We start from the raw sequence: 24,828 nt of genomic DNA, 5'->3' as shown, positions 1-24,828 counted from the left end.
CACAAATCTCTTGAAAGCTACAATCATTATTGCAACCTGTGATTGAATGCAGTCCTCCGTCTTAATTTCAATTATAATTTTTTTATAAGATGGATTTGCATTCAATCGTTATGTTGTGATTGATTTTAATCAGTCACAAGTCTTTATAAGACGGGGCCTAGGAATTCCGTAAACGGGGGGCACAAAAAAAAATATGTGAAGGGTTTGTTTGCAAAAACCGATCTAAGTCCATTTTTGAAGATTTTGAAGTACGATCTCTGTCATAAAGTACAAAATAATACCTTTTAAATTATATATTGGTCACTACATATAAAGGTATATTTTTGAAGTTATGGTCAAAAGAAGCAAAAATTCTTTCTTATTATTCTCTTTATTTTTCTTGACCTTTGATCGCAAATATCTTCATTTGGCGAATATGGACTTATCGGTTTTTGCAAACGAACTCTTCATTTGTTTGTTTGTTTGTTTTTTGTTTATTTATTCACCGTAAAATCACAAAAATAACAATGATACTATACAACTGGGATATATAACTGAAGGAAAACGGCTACGGATTGCCCTGCTCAGCTCGGCCTTCGTGGCCGTGCTGGTCTTCCGAGGGGTCCAACTTCACATGAAAAATTACAATAGTCGAAACTCCATAGTAAAACTAATTATACACACACTTACTTGCACATAATAATATGATACGATACATCAATACAAAATCAACTAAAACAACATTACAAAAAAAAAAGCTTGTGAAAATGGTACCCCCCCCCCCCCTCATACCGACTACCAATATACCCTCCCCCACCCTCAGCCCTCCCCATCTTAAATACATAATCATTAACATAATACAGAGATACGTGATCATTATCATAACATCCAGTGTAAAACATAATTATTTATGTGCTACTTTCGGGTTTCATCTCATTCTTTTTCTTTTTATTTCTTTCACACACTTATGAGAAAGAGACGTCATGAAAAGTTAATGGATTTTAAAGCAGTTCTTTTAAACCACATGCAGCTATGAGAGACTTTCAAAGATAACTAAAATGCATTTCATAAAGTAGTATTTGAGATACTTTTCGCTCATAAGACAAAGTAAACTTATGAGGGTCTTCACGAAATGGTGTTGAAAGTCTCATAGCTACAAAATTAAGCGACTACAGGACATTCTGAGATTTATGTTTGAAGACTAAAACGGACCGGCATGGTCTTTTCGAATCCTCTGCTCAGCTGCAGCTAGCTCCTCAAGACAGTGCCTGCCGTCCAGAAGAGACAGTCACTGTGCCCTACAACTACCAGTAACCAGCCTAAGAGCAGTACATTAGGCCCTACGCTCACTAGTAAGATGTTGAAGAGCGCCCCCTCTCAGTTCAGTTGTTGAAGGACACCAAAATGGCAGCCTGCGCTGTTCACATCCCGTAAGTGCTACTGCATGCTCTATCATAAACAAATTAAACCTCTAATGGGCTTTTTATAACATGACAAACGAAATTATTACCTGTTGAGTGTTGGATGTGTGTTGGTTCTTACGGAAATGGGCTGTAATATATTTTGTGACCAGTGGAATCAGTTCAATGGAGAGCGACCAAGTTGGTAACCGACGCGTAGTGCGTAGTGGAGTGGCACACTCGCAGCCGCTCAAAAGCTTCGTGGCCCGAGCCGAAGCGTTCGGGCAGCGCTAGCCGCCGGCCGCCGCGCCGGTGGCGGTGGTGAGGTTCGGTTACAATACATACTAGTACTCGGGTCTCAGTAGATACTACAGTAGCGTCTTGCCTGGATAGGGTACGTCACTGTAAACCTGTGGGTGAAACACGGCCCTGTCACTGTCATCAGTGCACGTTTATAGCCCAGCAGCGGCGGTTGGTGCAGTACTGACAAGACAAGACAAGACAGGGAGGTGGAAGAGAGCTAGACAGAAAGATCCGTCTGTCGGGAGGACTCTTATATTTTGCCATTAACGCTGTCCTCCGTATACGGAGGGGATCCGTGAAGCCAGACGCAGTCTCCGCGGAACATTCCCTGACGGACAGATACAGACCGATCTTTCGGTCAAGAAGAGAGCAACCTTTCTGCCGTCACGCCGGTGTAGGGTTAGGCCGTTGAAGTTGGCGTTTAGGGTTAAGTTTAGGTCGTGCATGGCATCTGTTCAGGCGCAGCTGCCTGGGTAAAATTTACCTGCCTGTAGCCTAGGCGTACTGTACCTTTAAGTGTTAAACAAGTCCAATGTCAAATGAACCAGTTTGCTGCAGCTGCAGGGGTCCAGTTTGCGGCACCCGCCCTAGGAATATCTAACCATAACTTCAAAAGTCGAAGGGTATTTTTTTCTAAATTGTTTTATTTGAAGAGCAACTGAAGAGCTCTCTTTTGATACCAGTTAACCAGAATCATGAATAACTCGGATGATGGCCTTCATAATTCTAATTTAAAACCATCTGTGTCGCACTGTTTTTAAAAAAGTAGAGTGGTCTAAGATGACTTTCTTAACAAGATGTTAAGATTTTGTTCTGTTGCTAAGCAACCACCATTATCCCTTGTTTGTATCTTTATACAAAATCTTACTATGAAAAGAGGCCTGGCATGGTATGGATTCCTCGTGTAGGGCCTAACTGTGTTAAATATTCTAAAAATAAATTCATTTCCTTTGTCAGTTTTGAGGATTGCAACAGTGACCAAAATGTCGGGGATGGGTCCGGTTTGCGGCATCCCTATGGGATTTACACACATAGCGCTATTTTACATGTCAAAGTGGGTGGAAATTGATGAAATACATGCGATCTTGAAAAACTGAAATCATGAAAGATCGAGATAATGAATCCAAATAAAGTGTTCTAACAAGCTGAAAACTAGTTGGACCATCAAAAATTATTTGGTTTTTGCAAAATTTTAATGTTTGAAGAAATCAGGGGACATTTTTGTGTGGGGTGCTGCAAACTGGACCCCCCTGCCACAAACCAGGTCCTCTTGGTGGTTGCAAATTTTCTGCATAAAATTGATTATTATGACTAGGGTAATTGTCCACCATACAAAATTGTGATGCAGTGTCAAGAGGCCTTTGGTACTGCATGTACCTCTTCCAATAAAGAAAAAAAAAAAAATTATTCAATTTCTGTTACCCGTTTTACCAGAATACTACTAAATGTGACCCACTACAACAAAAGGATCCTAAAGTCGCTGACGGGAGAGCCGAGCATGGCCCAGAAAAATGCTATTTTCAGGCCTTTCCTTTGATCATTTAGCTTCAAAATTGCGGCAGTTGACAAAAGATATATTAGACTACAAAATTATGTTAAAAACAGAAATCCGAACGTTTTGACAGATTTTGGTGATCTGACTTCAAACTCGATTTTCTCGGCTCACCCGTCGGCGACTTTAGGATCCTTTTGTTGTAGCGGGTCACAAATACCATTGAAAAGGCCTTAACCTGCAGCAAACTGGGTCCGTTACTCTAGTTTAACCCCGGGGCACTCCTTAGGGTACTCTTTTACACAGATTTATACTGTTCTTTGCATTGGGGCTGGTCGCAGTTATTTGAGTTACCTAGATGTGGTCTATAGGCTATAGTTCTAGGCTCTCTAGACTTTCTAAGATGTGATTTTTGTTGAAGTTATGTTTTGAAGTCATTTGTCAAAGTTGTGTGAAAAGTGAAAATGGGTGGGGTAAAACCCCCAGTATTCGGTCATTTAAGCTTTTCTGCAATATTTTTTAAACTAAAAAATATCCACAACAATGTGTGTGATATATATCAAATTTCTTTAATCTCAATTTTCATTTTGTTAAATATCTCACAGAATTTCACAAAATCCCAAAATATATCACCTTGGAAATCCCCCAGAATACCTTCACCGCGATCAGAATTTGGTCATGCGATATGCGCGTTAATGCGTTTTCAAGTTAATGCGTGTTCAAGGCAGCTGAAAAATGTGCCGCGCACTACCTTGTTGGCACAAAATTGCATTGGCGACATTGCAGCACTCGTTGGTGACCGAATACTGGGGAATCGGCACTTGCATTCAACCTTTGTACATTGAGTCACTGCATCAGCACGTTCGGAAATTTTGTTTTTCTTTTGCGTTTTTTAGGAAACCATCACACTTTGAACTTGCGATAAGCAAAAAATCCCGTGAGAGAACAGCGTATTTCTTGATTTTTAGCGCTTTTTCGGCGACCCGTACTCATAAAACTGGGCTTAATCCGCGTGCGCTTTGGGAAAGTCATGCCGATTCTACACTTTTGACAGTGAAATTTGGGATTTTGGATGGATTTTTGGAGAGGACTTTGGGACTTTCCTGTTGGGAGTGAGTGTGCAAGTATGTGGACTGATGTGATTTGCGTGTGTTGTGACAGTGACAGTAGAAAGTGTAAGTGACCGAATTTCAGTAGGTGACCGAATACTACTTCACAGTTATACTGTTGGTTTGAGTGAACGCTTCATGTTCAGGCTGGTTGCAGTTAGTGGTCCTCAACTTGAAATTTTACACTGCAAGCTCAGTATCTGAGAATATTGCAGAAATTGTATAAAAGTGTGTGGAGCGCGCACATCACGAGCATGTTGTATGTTCAGTTCACAGCTTATCTCTCTTTGTGCTGCTTACATTGAATGTTCTGTCTCATGTTTTGCACACCAATATCTAAGTACCAGTGCACTAGCAGTAGTTTGATGTTTTTATGTTTTGCACATGTTTAAATACATGTTATTTTGAGCTTGTTGCAAACTCTTGAGACAAGTTGAGAATGTTGCATAGCATGCATGTTGCTGGCTTTTGAGGATGTTGCACAAGAGTTGATGTTACACAAGAATTTGAGCATGTTGCAGCAACATACTGAAACCCTTCATGGAACACCCTGAGTGTAGGGGCCTACACTTGGATCTACAACAATGATCAATGTATACATGTACAAACTCACCCTAACAGCCCTAAATATCCAACAACCTAGGCTCTAAATGAATGAAACAAAATTAGGCCTAACGTTACATCTGACTAGGGGACAGATGGGACCGAGTGTCAGAAGCCTGGTAGAAATTATGTTTTGGCATTTTTAGCTCACCTGAGCCAAAGGCTCAAGTGAGCTATTGCGATCGCCCTTCGTCCGGCGTCCGTCGTCCGTCGTCCGTTGTGCGTAAACTTTTTACATTTTCATCTTCTTCTTGAAAACCCCAAGACCCCCCCTTGGGACCCAGGGGAGGGGGTGGGGAGGGGTCCTAATGGGGCCTAAATCATGCATTTTCATCTTCTTCTTGAGAACCCCATGACCAATTTTCACCAAACTTGGCAGGTAGCATCCCTAGGGGGTAGGATCTCAATTTGTTAAAATGGGCACCATGCCCCACCCAGGGGTCCCGGGGGGGGGGGGGGGGGCAAACCCCCCAAAATTAAGGAATCTTTAAAAATCTTCTGCTCTAGAACCAGAAGTGATAGAGCTAAGTTGATACTATGAGTTAGTACATTGATGACTGTAGTTTCAAGTTTGTTCATGGCAGAATCAGGGGTGCCCCCCTTGGGACCCAGGGAGGGGGTTGGGAGGGGTCCTAATGGGGCCTAAATTATGCATTTTCATCTTCTTCTTGAGAACCCCATGACCAATTTTCACCAAACTTGGCATAGGGGGTAGGATCTCAATTTGTTAAAATGGGCGCCATGCCCCACCCAGGGGCCCCAGGGGGGGCCCAAACCCCCCAAATTTAAGGAATCTGTAAAAAATCTTCTGCTCTAGAACCAGAAGTGATAGAGCTAAGTTGATACTATGAGTTAGTACATTGATGACTGTAGTTTCAAGTTTGTTCATGGCAGAATCAGGGGTGCCCCCCTTGGGACCCAGGGGAGGGGGTGGGGAGGGGTCCTAATGGGCCTAAATTATACATTTTCATCTTCTTCTTGAGAACCCCATGACCAATTTTCACCAAACTTGGCAGGTAGCATCCCTAGGGGGTTAGGATCTCAATTTGTTAAAATGGGCACCATGCCCCACCCAGGGGCCCCGGGGGGGGGGGGGGGGGGGGGGGGGGCCAAACCCCCCAAAATGAAGGAATCTTTAAAAATCTTCTCTAGAATCAGAAGTTATAGAGCTAAGATAATACTATGAGTGAGTACATTAATGACTGTAGTTTCAAGTTTGTTCATAGCAAATCTAGGGGTGCCCCTCTTGGGGGCGGGGTTGGGTTGGGAAGGTCCAAATGGGGGCCTGAATTGTACATTTTCATCTTCTTCCTGAAAACCTCATGATGGATTTTCGTCAAACTTGGCAGGTAGCATCCCTAGGGGGTCAGGATCTCAATTTATCAAAATGGGCACCATGCCCCACCCAGAGGGCCCCAGGGGGCCCCCAATCCCCCCAAATTAAGGAATCTTAAAAAATTTGGGCCCTTATTGTACATTTTCATCTTCTACTTGAGAATGCCTGGTCAAATTTTAGTAGAGCTGTGAATAATTTAGATTAGTGACTGCGTGAAAGGTGAACTTGCGATACTCAGGTGAGCGCTAGACCCACGGGTCTCTTGTTTACTTATATGCTACACAATGCAGCTATGTGAGAAAACTATCTCTGTATCAATTGGTAAATCCCCTATGCATGGACTCTTGACCAGGGGACCTACTGGGTACATTTTATACAAAATGAAACATAATACTATAGTTGATGGGATACTCTGCAAGATTGAATTCTCTAGACATCTCATATTATATTGTTCTATTGATGCTATTTATACCCCCGCCAAACGAAGTTTGAAGGGGGTATATAGGAATCAGCGGATGGTCGGGCGGTCGGGCGGTCAGTCCGTTGCAAATCTTGCGTCGCGAACTACTTCCTCAGTTTTCAACCGATTCCCATAAAACTTGGCACAGATGTGTGCCTTGGGTTGTAGATGTGCAAGACGTATTTTTTGACAGTACCCAAAAGTACGTTGCCATGGTAACGGCATATTATGGGCAAAAATGGGTACAAATCTTGCGTCGCGAACTCCTCCCACAGTTTTTGAGAAATTTTTATGACATTAGGTACAGATGTTCATCTGAATATGTTAATGTGCAAGACACATATTTCCGCAGTGGCAAAAAGTGCGTTGCCATGGTAACGGCATGTTATTGGTAAAATATAGGGCAAAATGCTTCATGGCAAAACTGCTTCATCAGTGTTCTTCCAATTCTCATGGAATTCATATTGAATGTTGTCTTAGGATATAGGTCAGCATGACACATTTCTTGACAGTGACAAAAAGTATGTTGCCATGGTAACAGCTCACATATTATGAGCCAAAATGATGGAAAATTTTGTGTTGCAAACTACTTCCTCAGTTTTTGCCCAATTTCCATGAAACTTGGTACAGATGTGTGCCTTTGGTTGTAGATGTGCAAGACGCATTTTTTGACAGTACCCGAAAGTACGTTGCCATGGTAACGGCATATTAATGGCAGAAGATCAAGGAAAGATCTTGCGGATTTAACTACTTCCTCAGTTTTTTGACCAAAGCTTATGAAATGTGGCACACACAGTTGATCTTGGTGGGAAGATGTGGAAGACATATTTTTCGGACGTGTCGGAAGCTGCGTTGCCATGGTAACGGCATATAAATGGCAGAAGATCAAGGAAAGATCTTGCGGATTGAACTACTTCCTCTGTATTCGACTGAGGCTCATGAAATGTGGCACACACATTGGTCTTGGTGGGAAGATGTGCAAGACATATTTTTTGGACGTGTCGGAAGCTGCGTTGCCATGGTAACGGCATATTAATGGCAGAAGATCAAGGAAAGATCTTGTGGATTGAACTACTTCCTCAGTTTTTGACAAAAGCTTATGAAATGTGGCACACACAATATTAGTCTTGGTGGGAAGATGTGCAAGACATATTTTTCGGACGTGTCGGAAGCTGCGTTGCCATCGTAACGGCATTTAAATGGCAGAAGATCAAGGAAAGATCATTCCTTGGGTAAGACTGTCGTCACGGGGCGGGGGTATTAATCACCTTCAGTGATATTTCTAGTTTTTGTTGTTGTCTGCAGTTGTAAACATTAGTATTTGAAATGGGATGAGAAATCATATTGAGGTAGATTTCCCTCAAATAGATCTCATCTGCCCTGCATGCCCTCCACAGGCGGAAGCTGTTCCGGGCCCAAGTGCGGAAAGAGAAGAGAAAAAAGAGACGACAAGCAGCTGCCCAGATGAGAGATGCCGAGAAAGGGGACAAAAATGCTGGCAAGTTCTTTTTCTATAAGTAATACCAATAAGCCACTGAAATGACAATTTGTCTGCCTCTGCACAGCAAGGAATGTTTTACATGCCACAAATTAATGGTATGCATTTAGGTTTCAGCTTTTTTTTTTTCAAGACTTCTAGTTTAAATAATAGCTAATGGAAAGTTATTTTCCTCTTCTTTTTTGATAACGGTTTGTAAGTTCGTAGAGTGTCAAATCTGACTTTTGAGAAGAGTATACTTAGAGTGTTCACAATGTTTGTCATAATGTGCCCATATTTTTCCCTAAAAAAAAAAAAGAATGAGCAAAATATTTATTACTGCATTGGAAATTTAGTGTTAATGTGGAGGGATGTTCTACTGTGTCCCACTATGAATGAATGTGATTGGATATTGCTCTTAAATATTTTTGTGTGTATCACTCCCATTGTAACATCAGTATTTGCTTTGTAAGCATGCATCATCATTTTCTTTTATGCCTCTATCCTGTTTCTTTTACTATGTCATAACCAGTATATGTTCTATTCAGTCTTTTGACTGTAAGAGATACATACCTCATATCGTCTATCCTTCTCATCAATTGTTTGAATTGTTTGTCACATTGTCTTTAGATGAAACAGAAGAAGAACAAGGAGTGTCAGGTGTTGAGGGGGATGGCAGTATTCAAACTGAACAAGCCAGGTAATGATTACAGTATTTTTCTTTTCTCATAAGTTAGCCTCTTCTAATGAAATAGTGTTGAAGACAGCCCCATGTTTGAAACACAGTGTGGAAAATTGCTGAAGATATCTGAGCACATTGTATTAGCTTTCCCTAAGCAGATTTACCCCTTAACATGGGTGGACTTGAAATCTATGTTCTTTGTAATCCAACCTCGCCCTTTACATTATTCAGAATAAATTGAATATTTAAGTTCTTGTTACCACTGATGTGGACCCTAATTTCTAGTGTGATTGCTGTCGTGACTAATACCACTGTTTACACTATTATTTCAATGAAGAGATGATCTAATGCATAAACTGGTAAAAGAAAAATCAGTGGTAAAAAAGTGGTTGAAGGTAAACATGTGATTGAATACTTTGAATACATTTATCCCTGATAGGTTGGAGGCCCATGCTGCATGGCTAGAGAGAGAGAACCATGCTCAGATGGAATTTGCTGAAAAACGTCAGACAGAAGAAGCCAAGAAGGAAAAAGAGCTAGCTGAAAGAGTGAGTCACTCGGACTGATTGATGAAAACACAAACACACATGAAAAGCTGCAAACTAATGTGTTTCTTTTGCATTTACTTTATGTTCTTCAACTAAGAAAATATGTCTTTAATTTTGCATGCACAGTACCTGTATGTGCAATGATTGCATTTTAAACCAGACTTTACTGTGTGCCTTTAGAATACCTTTCTTGATGTGCATCATTTTTTTTTTTTTATATTTATCTGCAGAGATTAGGACCCATGCTGTTATTGGGGATGCCTTTAAGTGGCTTTTGATGCAAGAAATGATACAAATTTCCAATGTGTCTCACATATCAAAGTCTTGTAATACAAAAATAAACCAAATACCTGAAAACCAAACATCAGTGATAATGCATAATGTGATTATGTATTTTGTCAGAAAAAGAAGTAAAAAAGAGACTACACAAGTTACTACTCATTTTCTTAATGAGTCCTCAAATATGTGTATTCAAGCATTAGGCCACTTTACACACCACTATACCAGCATGTATCCATTTAAAATGCATTGACATGATCAAAGTGTGTTGTTCCTGTCAAGCAAATATGAAGGCAGACTTTGGCAGTGTTTGTCCTCATTAAGCATTTTTGACTTTTTAGAGTGATGATTGATCAATGCTTGAAGACATACATATCCAAAGACAGCAACATACAAGCAGACAGACATCCAGACTAACACATGCACACACACACACACACACACACACACACACACACACACACAGAAACAGGAACAGAAACACACAACAGACATTTGATGCATCACGCGTTACCCCGGGGTACCGTAGCACCCTGGGTAACCACGTTGTGTAGCGCCACCTTACGTCCACTCGAGGACAGCCAGAGAAAAACGCATGCACTGTGTGTGCGTGTACATAGCATTCCCATGCCACTGCATATTATACTATGCGTGCATGGAAGCTGCGATACCACTAGCGTGTGCTTTAGTGCAGTGCAGCGCAGTGGCTAGTGCGCGCTAGCTCCAGCACCAAAATAATTACCTCTTTTTGGCACACAGGGTACAACCTTTTTAAAAAAATAAATAATTCAACAAAATGGCTGATTTTTATTTGGTACCCAGGGATACCATTTATGTCATTTCTCTACCACCATGGCTCTCTGTCTCTTACAGAAGCGAATACAGGATGAATGGGAGGAGCGACAGAGGAGGGAACGAGAACAGGAAGAGAAGGAGAAAGAAAAGAAGGACCTGGAACTTGAGGTGATGACTGAGTACCCTGCCTCTGTTGGGTGATGTCACCGCTCGTCTTGCACTGCCATCCGGTTCTGATATCCAATCCACAATCAGTAAAGCGTCACTACTATAGATACTTGGTGGAGCATCTTTCTGAATGCAGAAAAACTATGTGGGGGGGGGGGGGGAACCCAGCAACAACAAATAAGAAAAACTACGATCAACCCACCATGAGATTGGTTCGTTACACAACATCTAACCGAATGAATAGCAGCTATTGTAGTGACTTAATGACTTAAGGGTTACATAGTTTGAAACATCTTTGTTATTATAGTTTTCATAATGATTACACCAAATTCATCACATTTTGATACACTGTTGCATAACTGATGATATTTTAGATGACTACTCTATCCCAAAACTGAATGCAACAAAAATGTTTCCCATGCCTTTCTTTTCTGGCATTTTATTGATTGTGCTTGTTGCTACATGGGTGTCATTTTTATGCCTCCGCCACGAAGTGGTGCCGGAGGCATTATGTTTTCGGGTTGTCCGTCCGTCCGTCCGTCCGTCCGTCCGTCCGTCCGTCCGTCCGTCCTTCCGTCCGTCCGTCCGTCCGTCCTTCCGTCCGTCCGTAATGAATTTTGTGGACAAGGTAACTATCAAAACCTGTTGAGGTATCCTAATGAAACTTGGCATGTATGTGTATTAGGGGGTGAAGTTGTGCCTATCAACTTTTGGGTGCACATGCTCAAGGTCAAAGGTCAAAAGGTCAAGGTCAAATACATCAAATTTCACTATTTCCACCATATCTATTGAATGCCTGAAGATATTTTCTTGAAACTTAGTGTATACATGTATTACCCAATTAAGATTCTCTGGTGAAAGTTTGGGTCATGAGGTCAAAGGTCAAAGGTCAAAAGGTCAGGGTCAAATACATGAAATTTCACTATTTTCGCCATATCTATTGAATGCCTGAAGATATTTTCTTGAAACTTAGTGCATACATGTATTACCCAATCAAGATTCTCTGGTGAAAGTTTGGGTCATGAAGTCAAAGGTCAAAGGTCAAAAGGTCAAGTAAAAATATCAAAACTTCTTTTTTTTCTCCGTGCCTTGGAAAATTGTTCAAGGTATCTTCATGGAACATAGTATATACATGTACTGACTGGAAGTGATTATCTAGAGAATGTAGGGTTCATGGGGTCAAAGGTCAGGGGTCAAAGGTCAAGTGCAACACTTCAAAATTTTACTATTTCCCTCATATTTATGCAATGCCAGCAGGGTTATTATTTTTTTACACTTGGTGTATGCATGTGTAACCTAATAGAAATTCTCTGGAAAGTTTTTTTTTTTCTTCTTTTTTTGCCTCAAAGGTCAAAAGGTCAAAGATCAAGTGAAAGTGCTGAACTAACTTTTTCCTCCATATCTCGAAGTGGCTCAAGTTATCTTGAAACTTAGTACATGTTATGCATGTTCTACCTGAAAGTGATTATCTTATGAATTTTAGGGTCAAGGGCCAGATGAAAATGGTAACAATTTACTATTCAATTCAGAAATTGCACTTTTTCTCCACACCTGTACCTTGAAAATTACTCAATGCCTAAATGTATGAATGTGTCAAAGTCAAGTTAAAGTCCTTAAATCCCTAGATACATGCTCTCCTATTCATCCAATTAAACCTAGGTCAAGGAAGGTGAACATTCAACACATTTGTGACAAACTTGTCATTTCAATATTTTGCCAATTTTGTGAAAATGTAATCACACATTGTCCACATGTACTATCTAGACCTATTGGGAAAATCATGCATTATGGCGGAGGCATACCAGTCGCCAAAGCGACATTTCTAGTTCAATATTGTGGTTTTAAATTAGTTTCTAGGACTTTGGGTTCAGAAAAGAAGTATAGCTGTAGGCCTACATGAAAATCTCCTAAACTACATAACTGTTCTGTTCCTTGCATGTAGCATTGCATATATTATCTAAGATTTGTTTGTGTGTGTGCTTGCCTTTCCTTAACCTGGATACCACTCAGCTACAGGATTGGGAAATCAGCTGTCATTTTCTCTCATCCACGGCATATTTGCGTATCTTTTTTACCTGGTACAATGGAACATGTCCTGGGTTTGCCTTGTTGATACCTAGCAGTGTAATCTTAACCCTAATGTTATTAAGATGACACAGGACCACAAGATGTTCTCTGATTACATTGAAAATGATGCATAACTGTACAACACAAGTAATGTCAGTGCCAAGTAATTTTGTATTTTTGCTCTCTTGACATGGTGAAGTACTCATTCAAAGGGAAGTTGATTGAGTTTATGACAAGGTAAAACATGCTATTGAACTTATGACCAGTGTTTGGTCAGTTCTTTTGTTAAACCAGGTTCAGGTGGTGCATTTATCTAAACCAAATTCAACAATGTTTGTGATGTCGGTGTCATAATGTTATGTTTGCTTGTTTTTATTATGTAGGCAATATAAGACTTGTTTTATGATTTTGAAGTGTTGGGATTGCTTTTTCATCAAATTTGTGTCATTGACCCTGGTTTTGAGGATAGCATGAAGTGAAGATTTGTGAACTTAACAGAGCTCTGTGTAGATTGTCATCCTCGTCATGTGATCATCTCATCCGTCTTCTCCAAATCTAGAATGTCTTGAAACAGCTTGATGTGGAACTGGGCAATGAAAAGGTGAGAATAAACTGCAGAAATTAAAATCTATTCCAACAACTTTGGTTTAATCTTGTCCTATATATCTTGTAAAGGACATAAGCAATCCAAGTTCAAGTTTACTGTAATAAATGAGTAATATTAAACAAAGAGAATTGTAGAAGTTTAATCAAACTCTGACATATGTAAAAAAGAAAGTTTAGAATTTTAGAGTGTTGCATGTTTTCATGAAATTATTATATTAGTCACAACCACATTTGCATATTGGATGAGTGACACATGGAATAAAAAAGAAAAGCTTGTATCTTTTTCAGTGAATAACCTCATGATGCTGAATTTTTTGAAGAAGGGTTTGTTGTGGCTAAGTCATAAACTGTAAACATGATTTCACATGAGCTCATTGGAGTTCCCCTTTAAAGATATTATTGAAATGAACTTTCTTGTGCCAAATCAGCAGGGTTCCCCGCAAGAGTGGCGCAACCCAGATGCCCCACCTAGCCAGCCAAACCCTGCCCATGGCCAAGCAAACAAGCCAGAGAAGCGGAATGAGGTCTGTTCCTTCTTTGCAAAGACTGGTGCTTGCCGATTCAGAGACAGGTTAGTACCACACATAAAAGTAGCTGCCAGTCATATCAAAGCTATGTTACACATACATGTACTTAACCTTTGCTTCTGTGTAGGAGGAATGGGACTGACTTCATGCTGTAATGTTTTTTGTTAACTTGAATGTCTAATATTAGTCTTGGGTGAATGCAGCTATGGACAATTTCATTGAAGTGGCTAAACCATCTTCGTCAATTTTTAATCAACAAGTAGACTTGGATATTAAAAACATTTTTTTTTTTTCCTCTTGTTATTTGCTTGTTTGTTTTCTGGCAAAGCACCAGAAAGAATGACATTTGCACAAAATTATGTGCAAGTATGCACTGAACTGAATTTTGAGTAGTGTATCAGTACCCAACAAGAAGTCTTACAACTGTGAGGGGGAGGGGAAAAAAAAAAAAACAACAAAGATGGTCCACAGAATTCAAGTAGTATTAAGAGGGAGAACAGAGTGAGAGAGACAGACAGACAGAAAGAGGGACAGAGAGAAAGACAACCTGTCGGAGACTTTTAGATTCATCATTTTCTAGCAGTCACTTTTATTTTTTCATTTCCCAAATGTCAGATGTTCTCGGACACATCCACCTACTGAGAGCAGCCCAACTCTGGTTTTTTTTGGAATGTACACAAACTTTGGCCTTGGGTCTGACTTCCGGGATGAATACGATGCAGATGTTGGACTGGAGTGTGATGAGGAATCAGCGTATGTCAACTTCAGGGAGTTCTATGATGATGTTCTGCCAGAATTCAGGGAGTGTGGGAACGTTGTGCAACTCAAGGTAAGCAAGCAAACATTTCATTACATTGTTAATCTTCATAGGACCAATAAAAGAGAAAGGCTGAATAAACAAACAAACATATAGCAAGACCAAACAGAATCTTGTGCATTTTGTGCATTTGGCGCAACATGAAACTGGTGCAAAAATAAAAGCATGTACATATTTTTGCTTGTTATGTGTATTACTGTTTATATTTTTATTTTGCAAAATCTAAAAAACATGCTAAATTCATCTTGCTCGGCTGAGCGAAAAAAAAAAAAAAAAAATTACTCGTGCTGAAACTTTCTCTTTTACAGTATGTATGCAATATCTACTAAACTAAAATTTAGATGGGTTACAAATTTGACAGTGACCCAAGACTTTTTTTTTCGTCTACCATAATCCATCTTTTATGTGATATTACTGATAAAATCAATTGGAATAACAGCAGTGCATTATATTTTCCAAGCAATTTTTTGTTTTGTCACAATTTTTATGCCTCCGCCACGAAGTGGTGCCGGAGGCATTATGTTTTCGGGTTGTCCGTCCGTCCGTCGTAGCGTCCGTCCGTCCGTCTGTCCGTCCGTCCTTCCGTCCGTCCGTCCGTCCGTCCGTCCGTCCGTCCGTCCTTCCGTCCGTCCGTAATGAATTTTGTGGACAAGGTAACTATCAAAACCTGTTGAGGTATCCTAATGAAACTTGGCATGTATGTGTATTAGGGGGTGAAGTTGTGCCTATCAACTTTTGGGTGCACATGCTCTAGGTCAAAGGTCAAAAGGTCAAGGTCAAATACATAAAATGTCACTATCTCCACCATATCTATTGAATGCCTGAAGATATTTTCTTGAAACTTAGTGTATACATGTATTACCCAATTAAGATTCTCTGGTGAAAGTTTGGGTCATGAGGTTAAAGGTCAAAGGTCAAAAGGTCAGGGTCAAATACATAAAATTTCACTATTTCCACCATATCTATTGAATGCCTGAAGATATTTTCTTGAAACTTAGTGTATACATGTATTAACCAATTAAGATTCTCTGGTGAAAGTTTGGGTCATGTGGTCAAAGGTCAAAGGTCAAAAGGTCAGGGTCAAATACATAAAATTTCACTATTTCCACCATATCTATTGAATGCCTGAAGATATTTTCTTGAAACTTAGTGTATACATTATGTATTACCCAATTAAGATTCTCTGGTGAAAGTTTGGGTCATGGGGTCAAAGGTCAAAGGTCAAAGGTCAAAGGTCAAGTAAAAATATTAAAACTTCTTTTTTTTCTCCGTACCTTGGAAAATTGTTCAAGGTATCTTCATGGAACATACATACAATGTACTGACTGGAATTGATTATCTAGAGAATGTAGAGTTCATGGGGTCAAAGGTCAGGGGTTAAAGGTCAAGTGCAACACTTCAAAATTTTACTATTTCCGTCTTATTTATGCAATGCCAGCAGGGTTATTTTTTTTTACACTTGGTGTATGCATGTGTAACCTAATAGAAATTCTCTGGAAAGTTTTTTTTTTTTCTTTTTTTGCCTCAAAGGTCAAAGGGTCAAAGATCAAGTGAAAGTGCTGAACTAACTTTTTCCTCCATATCTCGGGAGTGGCTCAAGTTATCTTGAAACTTAGTATATATTATGCATGTTCTACCTGAAAGTGATTATCTTATGAATTTTAGGGTCAAGGGCCAGATGAAAATGGTAACAATTTACTATTCAATTCAGAAATTCACACCAATTCTCCACACCTGTACCTTGAAAATTAGTCAATGCCTAAATGTATGAATGGGTCAAAGTCAAGTTAAAGTCCTTAAATCCCTAGATACATGCTCTCCTATTCATCCAATTAAACCTAGGTCAAGGAAGGTGAACATTCAACACATTTGTGACAAATTTGTTATTTCAATATTTTGCCAATTTTGTGAAAATGTAATTACACATTGTCCACATGTACTATCTAGACCTATTTGGAAAATCATGCATTATGGCGGAGGCATACCAGTCGCCAAAGCGACATTTCTAGTTTGTTCTGTCACACACTGTAACTTGGCATCATTTGCTCAGAAGTATGTGTGAGTATGTGACATTTGTAACGGTTTTTGCCACCACTTTGATCGTCATCAGAAGCTAGTTTGTTTGCAGGAAATGTGCTTTAAATAGTTTGTTGGTGACTGACTTCTTAAATGTTGATCACTTTTGATAAAGTGCAAGTATCAAGACAGACTTCAGCTTCCTTGAGAAAATGGAAAATGATATTGAGTATATTATTGAAAACTTTTTTTCCATACCCTGTCACAGGTGTGCCGTAATTGGGAGCCACATTTGAAGGGAAATGTGTATGTTCAGTTCAGCAAGGAGGAGGAAGCAGCAAGGGCAATGGAGGTGTTCAGTGGACGCTTCTATGGTGGGCAGCAGCTTGCTCCACAGTACTGCGCCGTCACCAAGTGGAAGCCAGCAATATGTGGTACCACTTTCTCATTGATTATTACGTGTCTTTCTGATATTTTGTGTTTTATTAGTTGGAAAACTGTCTGTGCAGAGAAGGTCCCCTTCCTAATGAAAATGTCAATTAGACACTGCTATTTCCTTACGTAAGGAGGACCTTGTGAAATGTTGAAGAGTTTGCATATATCAATACATCTGTAAATTGCAAGTAGGTTTGTTGACATCCCTAACCCAAACCATACTTTACATATGTGACCTTATAAATGTGTTAGGCATACACTTCTACAACATACAGCTCAGTTTAAAGGCATTCTTTACCATTTGCAGATGAAACAAAAACCCAGCTTTACTGCTTCAAAATAGTTTTAAAATAATGAGTTAGGGATAAAAACAACCAATGTAAAAATTTGAGTGAGTATAAGTAATGTTAGGTATTATACAAAATGTGAACAGTAGTTATGATAAAAATGTTTCTCGACTAAACCGTCTACAGTTATGGTTTGTTGAGAAAAATAGTGATATCTCCTTATATTTTGAGCTTGATTGCAAAATTTTCACATGGTAGGATGTTTTGTGATACAACTGACCTACACATATGCGTCAAATGTGATATCTCAAACATTTTTTTAAATCACTGCTCCCAAAGGTAAACTGTACCTTTAATGGGAGATTTCAAGGCGGCAGTCATACTTTCCTTTTGGAATGAATCACGTCAATTCATTTTGATGTCACTGTTGCTTCAATTCCAGGTCTGTTCCACCGCAATCGTTGTCCAAAGGGGAAACACTGCAACTTCCTCCATGTCTTCCAGAATCCCAGCAGGGAGTTCTCAGAAGCGGATCAGGACTACCCACCCAGGACGCCCCATCGCCATGGTAATGATAAATGGAGAGAACTCAATAGCTACACCCGCAGGAGACGATCACGAAGCAGGAGCCGAAGTCGATATGACAGGTGGAGAAGAAGTCGTAGGAGGAGCCGCTCAAGGAGTAGGTCGAGAGGAAGACAGTCAAGAAGTAGATCAAGGGACAGACGGTCAAGGAGTAGGTCAAAAGGGAGGCGGTCGAGGAGCAGGAGTCGAGATAGAAGTGTGAGAAGACATTCTAGGAGGAGCAGAAGTGTCGAGAGGAGAGGCAACAGAAGCAGGAGCAGGAGTAGAAGTAGAAGCAAAAGTAGAAGCAGAAGTAGAAGTAAGAGTAGGGAAAGGAAAGGGAGAAGTGGTAGCAGGAGAGTCCAGCATCACAAGAGGAGCAGGAGTAGGAGCAGAGATAGAGAATCGAGGCATCAACAGAGTCATGGCAAAGAGTACAAAGACAATCACGGCAGGAGTAGGGAAAGGAGACCTCAAAGCAAGGAGTACACTGAGGAGAAAGACAGGGTGAGGGAGACAAAGAGGGATAGGTCTCGAAGCAGGAGCGTGGAGCAAGAGCCAGATAGAAGCCAAAATAGTAGAGGACGTAGTACCAGAGAGTACAAACAAACACAATATCGGCATGAAGTGAGATCAGGAAGTAGTAGCCCAGAAACAAATGAAAAGGCGATAAACGGAAAGTTAGGGAGGTGTGAGGGAAAATGGGATGTGATGTATAAGAAGAAGAAATATCCTCACCATGGCAACAGTTACCATGATGATGAGGAGGAGGAGAAGGATGAGATATCTTCTGGAGATGGTCTTCAAGTGAAAGAGACATCACAGGATAAACTTACTGTGTGTTCCCCAGAATTTTCAACTAACAAAGAACTGGCATTTCATGTTGAGAGTCCCAGCAACAATGTGAAAAACCAGCAAAAGTGTCTGAAGAGAAGTGAAAGCAATCATGATGAAACCAAGGATCCCAAAACTTTGAGACCATCTAAGAAGGAGAAAGAGAAAAGAAAGAGTAAGAAAAGCTCACGCTCAAAAAGACGACATGATCCTTGGGAACGGAAAAGGAGGAGGCAAGAATTTATATACTCAGAGAATGAGAGTTTGCAGTCAGATGAGGAAAGAGAGAAAATGTCAGTTGATGCTGCTGAAATGATTCAAAAAGAGCTTGAACTTAGGGAGAGAATAAAACAACGTCAGAAGAATCAAATGACTGTGGCTGATGATGACCATGTATCCAATCTGCCAGAGGTTGCACCTGTGGAGACAATTCATGCTAGTGGCAAAGATGGCAGTGTTGTAACCAATGAGGATGACGATGAGAAAGAAGAAGAAAGGCTGAGGTTAGCTGCCATGAAATCTTTATGTGTAGCTTCCAAACTTATTGAAGAAAGATGATGCCAGTATTGGAATTCTAGAGTTGTGTAATTTTGTTCCACAACATTTCAGCATTGTTTTTATGCCTCCGCCACGAAGTGGTGCCGGAGGCATTATGTTTTCGGGTTGTCCGTCCGTCCGTCCGTCCGTCCGTCCGTCCTTCCGTCCGTCCGTAATGAATTTTGTGGACAAGGTAACTATCGAAACCTGTTGAGGTATCCTAATGAAACTTGGCATGTATGTGTATTAGGGGGTGAAGTTGTGCCTATCAACTTTTGGGTGCACATGCTCAAGGTCAAAGGTCAAAAGGTCAAGGTCAAATACATAAAATTTCACTATTTCCACCATATCTATTGAATGCCTGAAGATATTTTCTTGAAACTTAGTGTATACATGTTTTACCCAATTAAGATTCTCTGGTGAAAGTTTGGGTCATGAGGTCAAAGGTCAAAGGTCAAAAGGTCAGGGTCAAATACATAAAATGTCACTATTTCCACCATATCTATTGAATGCCTGAAGAGATTTTCTTGAAACTTAGTGTATACATGTATTACCCAATTAAGATTCTCTGGTGAAAGTTTGGGTCATGAGGTCAAAGTTCAAAGGTCAAAAGGTCAGGGTCAAATACATAAAATTTCACTATTTCCACCATATCTATTGAATGCCTGAAGAGATTTTCTTGAAACTTAGTGTATACATGTATTACCCAATTAAGATTATCTGGTGAAAGTTTGGGTCATGAGGTCAAAGGTCAAAGGTCAAAAGGTCAAGTAAAAATATTAAAACTTCTTTTTTTTCTCAGTACCTTGGAAAATTGTTCAAGGTATCTTCATGGAACATAGTATATACATGTACTGACTGGAAGTGATTATCTAGAGAATGTAGGGTTCATAGGGTCAAAGGTCAGGGGGTCAAAGGTCAAGTGCAAGACTTCAAAATTTTACTATTACCCTCATATTTATGCAATGCCAGCAGGGTTATTTTTTTACACTTGGTGTATGCGTGTGTAACCTAATAGAAATTCTCTGGAAAGTTTTTCTTTCTCTTTTTGCCTAAAAGGTCAAAGATCAAGTGAAAGTGCTGAACTAACTTTTTCCTCCATATCTCGGAAGTGGCTCAAGTTACCTTGAAACTTAGTACATATTATGCATGTTCTACCTGAAAGTAATTATCTTATGAATTTTAGGGTCAAGGGCCAGATGAAAATGGTAACAATTTACTATTCAATTCAGAAATTGCACTTTTTCTCCACACCTGTACCTTGAAAATTACTCAATGCCTAAATGTATGAATGGGTCAAAGTCAAGTTAAAGTCCTTAAATCCCTAGATACATGCTCTCCTATTCATCCAATTAAACCTACGTCAAGGAAGGTGAACATTCAACACATTTGTGACAAACTTGTCATTCCAATATTTTGCCAATTTTATGAAAATGTAATCACACAGTGTCCACATGTACTATCTAGACCTATTGGGAAAATCATGCATTATGGCGGAGGCATACCAGTCGCCAAAGCGACATTTCTAGTTTTTTTTGTTTTTGTTTTTTTTTTGTTTCTATAGCAAGAAGAGGGACTGCCTTGTCTGCAAGTACTTTTTCGTTGTCCTGCTAAGAGTGCATGTAGGTCATACAAACAAAAACAAAATACTCCAAGGATTGTAAAGTGGAATCTTTAGCGTGCATTCTGTTTTGCTGCTCTCATACTTGCCACTAGACTCGTCTTGTCAAATTTTCAACTAAAATATAGCTTAGCTTGGAGGATAGCAACGATGATAGAGATACTAACCTCAAGCAGTCATTGTTACTTGGTTTCTCACTTATGGCCAGTGAGGTGTCCTTACATTACTGGGGGATCCTGTTATTACGAGGTTGTCCAGTCCAGCTAATTTATTTCATTATTTCTTGACCCCCTCACATCTGTACAGTTAGAATACAGCCCCAAATATACACTGTATGAACATGTTCTGCTACATGTTCTGCTATGATAGGGATATGTACACAAGATGATGCAATACAGTATTGATAAACAAGAAACAAGGAAATGTGACAGGAAAGTGCTAAGACTGTATGAAAGAGTATCTTAAAAAAAGAAGAATCTGTTGTTCTCAATGCATGTTGTTGAATGTTTTAGATTTGACAATAATCATGTCACAGATAGGACCTGCCAGTGATAGCATTCTTATCCACTAAGCCAATTGCAGCTCAGTAATGATATGCAGCATATAAAGACATACATGTGTGCTCATCATTGGGGGTAGTCTCTTTGACTGTAAACAGACAGGGATAAGGAAGACAAATGTAGAGAGTGATTATTCAACAGTAGTTTGTTGGTCTTGACACGCTGAGCAGTTTTACTCGTGTTTTGGTTTGGGATCAAACATTTTCCTTGCAACTGATTGACAAATTGCCCTACATCGATGTAAATAAGCACTGAATTGATCAGTGTTTTTTAGTAGTAGCCATGATAAAAAATCATGGGCGTACATACTCGAGCAGGATTCGAACCCACGACCTCCTGATTCGTGGGTTCGAATCCTGCTCGAGTATGTACGCCCATGATTTTTTATCATGGCTACTACTAAAACACTGATCAATTCAGTGCTTATTTACGTCGATGTAGGGCAATTTGTCAATCAGTTGCAATGAAAAACATCTCGACGGAAGAACTTCATAAAAAATTTGAATAACATTTTCCTTGTTTAATTCACACTAATTCTTCTAGATTTTTCATAGATTTCTTTTTTTTTTCTTTTTTTATTGTTGCCCAAAATATATCTCACAATGAAAGAAACTTTGAATTCCCTTTGGTCAACACATAAAGGATAGTTGGGACCTGGTGATTTACTGCATGAGGTAGGTTCTTGTCTCAGGCCTTACTATATTAGGCCCGTTCACACACAAGGGAAAAAGTGCGATTTAAAAATCGATTTTCTTATCGCGATCAAAATTTCGAAATTTTTTCCAGTGTGGACAGAAAAATCTCACTAATTACCGCGATCCTTATCGCGATCCAACTCGCACTATTAGTGCGATTTTTCAGAATAATCGCGATTATTTTGCCAAGCGTCGTGTGTGTGAGCGCGATCGAGATTCGGAAATCGGTATTTTTAATCCCATCGTTCGTAGCGCGTGCGAAACTCTATTATTGGGACTGCGGGGTCAGTCTTCGGTCATGCACGTTTCGCGCATGCGCAGTTTGGCCACTGATCGTTCTTTCCTTGATGCGAAGTGCGATTTTTCCCTGTGTATGAACGGTCGGAAAAAAAAATCGAAATTTGGATCGCGATTGAAATTTCCATTTTCGTTGTTTGTGAACGGGCCTAATGGCACTTCCCATTTTGTGGTGATAAAATCTTTTGTTTTGCACAATTACAGGGTAAACACTCGGGATACTGTACGATGGCAAGGTGTTAAGAGAGCGTACTTCTATGCCTGCTTCACATATTTAGGTAATGTGCACTCCTAGCTGTGATGATATGTATCTGAAAAGCAGTGATTCAGAAATAATGCATGCATTTGTCTGAGGTGCTGCAATAGTCATCAGCTACTGACATGAAAGTACTGTAGTCATATGTTCAAAAAACTTGGTGCTTGTCGATAGAGCTCTATCATTCCTGTTCTGGGGATGTCCAGTGCCGTACGCTTGGGACAAGAAATTTCTTCTTCCAAAACATTTTCTTCAAAATGTCATGGTTGGAAATCAGTGAGGAAAGAGAAATTAAAATCATTGAGATAACTGTTGAACATGTGTATGTTGTTATTTATTACAAGGGCAATGTTTGACTACAGATGCATACCTGGTACAGTATTAAGAATAGAAAACTACACCTGTATTTATTTGTTCTATCTTAAGGAATATAAAATAATGCTAATTATGTTTTTTCCATCAATACGAAGCACTATGAGTGTACTTTGTGTTTTAACTCTCTGTACATGTATTGCATCTATAACTTTTATTTATCAAGACCCTCATGCAGTCCCCCACTTCAAGGGAGGGATTCCATACATCTCAAAGCCTTGCAATACAATTACATGTACATGTATCTCTCTTTCCCATACTTCTGTGTTAGATGAGAATGAAATACATGTAATACACAACTGTAATCATTCATATGAAGTGCACATACTCTACAATGAGTAATACCGTTGCTGTTGATGATGCAGCATCACATGTTTATATTTTATTTTAGTGTACTGCATTTCCTTAGATTTGTAATTTAATTGATTGGATACTTGTTTGTTTGTGTTTGTGTGTATGTGTGTTGGTGTGTTGGTGTGTTGGTGTTTGCATTTCTGTCTGTGCATGTGTGTGCATGCATGCTGACAGCTGACATACAGACAGAAACACATATACAACTGAAGGCACCACTGGCTGTCTAGATGGCCTCAAACACATCAGAGTGCCCTCCTTAACTCCTTTCTAAGCTTAGCAGGGCATCTGTCGTCTCTTCATAAAGTGTTGCAGAAACAACATACAGTATTACACTAAAGAAACAGCTTTGTCTCGGGATGCTCAAAGACAATACTGATACATGTACAATAAGAAGCTGACGCTTGTACAATCACATAAATTTCTCTTGACTCAAAGTTCAAAACTTCCCCATACAAATAGGTACATTGTAATTGCTTTTCAATCCCTGATCTAACTAAATGTTGATACATTTGATGATTGTATTCCAAAGTGATTTCTCTGGTTCCAACTAGGAGTTTGTATGGTACTGTATATTCATTATTTTATTATTCTGAGTTTTAAAGGTAGAGAATCCCATTTGCATGCCTTGAATGAAGAGTTGTATAAATACAGTGGTATGTTGAAGAGAGTATCATTTTAGAAACTCCCATGAAGTATTGAAAGTGGAAGGTAACATTTAATACACTTTCATTTACCGTTAGATTTTGAATTGAATTTTTTTCGGGGCTCACCGTAAATTCCAGTACATTACTAGGCTACCTTTGCAGACCCATGCACTGCATGTGTGTCCATCATGTATATTTTGTGAAGAAAGTTCATCAAAACTTACAAACATTTCTATATACATTCTTGCCACACTATATGTTATTACATCAGCTCTTATACTTTTAGATTTGTGTTTATAGATAAAAAATACAGAAGACTGCAACAAAAAGGCTTAAGTGTGGCTGACACACAGAACTACTGAGTAGTTGAGTTTTGTGCATTATTCAAATTGTAGATAACTGTTGACTTCCAAATTTCTGAGCAGTGGCCCAAACAAGTCCCCTGAGGTTCATATTTAATGTTTTGCTGCATTTTGGGAGGTCTGTAAAAGGTATCCCCTACCTTTAAAGGGCCAAAGGAAATTCCATTCTATATTAGCTGTGATAGTGAGTGAGTGTGCCATCATGTTGTTGTTTGTACGCTGTGTAGTTGGGAAATGAGCGTCTTGAGTCAAGGTGCTGGGTACACACCTGTCACCGTATGCATGTACTTGTAGTTTGTGGTTGATTGTTTACAGTGTTGGCCCACTCAATGTTCAAGTTAACTTC

At 39.6% G+C, this 24,828-nt stretch overlaps 1 protein-coding gene across 2 annotated transcripts; it reads left to right on the top strand.

Annotated features, from left to right (window-relative positions):
- Positions 1-1,372: 1,372 nt before the first annotated feature.
- LOC140244264 (uncharacterized) lies at positions 1,373-19,390 on the top strand. 2 transcript variants are annotated; one of them, XM_072323904.1, is made up of 10 exons: positions 1,373-1,409; positions 8,080-8,180; positions 8,790-8,859; positions 9,281-9,389; positions 10,542-10,631; positions 13,258-13,299; positions 13,736-13,875; positions 14,447-14,660; positions 16,933-17,098; positions 17,829-19,390. In XM_072323904.1, exons 1-10 carry the CDS (start codon positions 1,384-1,386, stop codon positions 19,340-19,342), a joined length of 2,472 nt encoding a protein of 823 aa, XP_072180005.1. In that variant the 5' UTR covers positions 1,373-1,383; the 3' UTR covers positions 19,343-19,390. The 2 variants fall into 2 exon arrangements, with proteins under 2 accessions (XP_072180005.1, XP_072180004.1); XM_072323903.1 differs by having other exon boundaries at positions 13,733-13,875.
- Positions 19,391-24,828: the final 5,438 nt, after the last annotated feature.

This window comes from Diadema setosum, chromosome 21 (genome assembly GCF_964275005.1).
Source record: "Diadema setosum chromosome 21, eeDiaSeto1, whole genome shotgun sequence".
In the NCBI taxonomy this organism is placed as follows: domain Eukaryota; kingdom Metazoa; phylum Echinodermata; class Echinoidea; order Diadematoida; family Diadematidae; genus Diadema; species Diadema setosum.
The sequence above is the reverse complement of the archived record's forward strand: the minus strand, read 5'-3'. Positions and strand labels throughout refer to the sequence as shown.

Coding starts and splice junctions, on each gene's coding strand:
- LOC140244264 (XM_072323903.1), top strand. CDS start 1,384: ATGGCAGCCTGCGCTGTTCACATCCC. Junction 10,632..13,257: donor AGAAGGACCTGGAACTTGAG/GTGATGACTGAG, acceptor CTCCAAATCTAG/AATGTCTTGAAACAGCTTGA. Junction 14,661..16,932: donor GGAACGTTGTGCAACTCAAG/GTAAGCAAGCAA, acceptor ACCCTGTCACAG/GTGTGCCGTAATTGGGAGCC.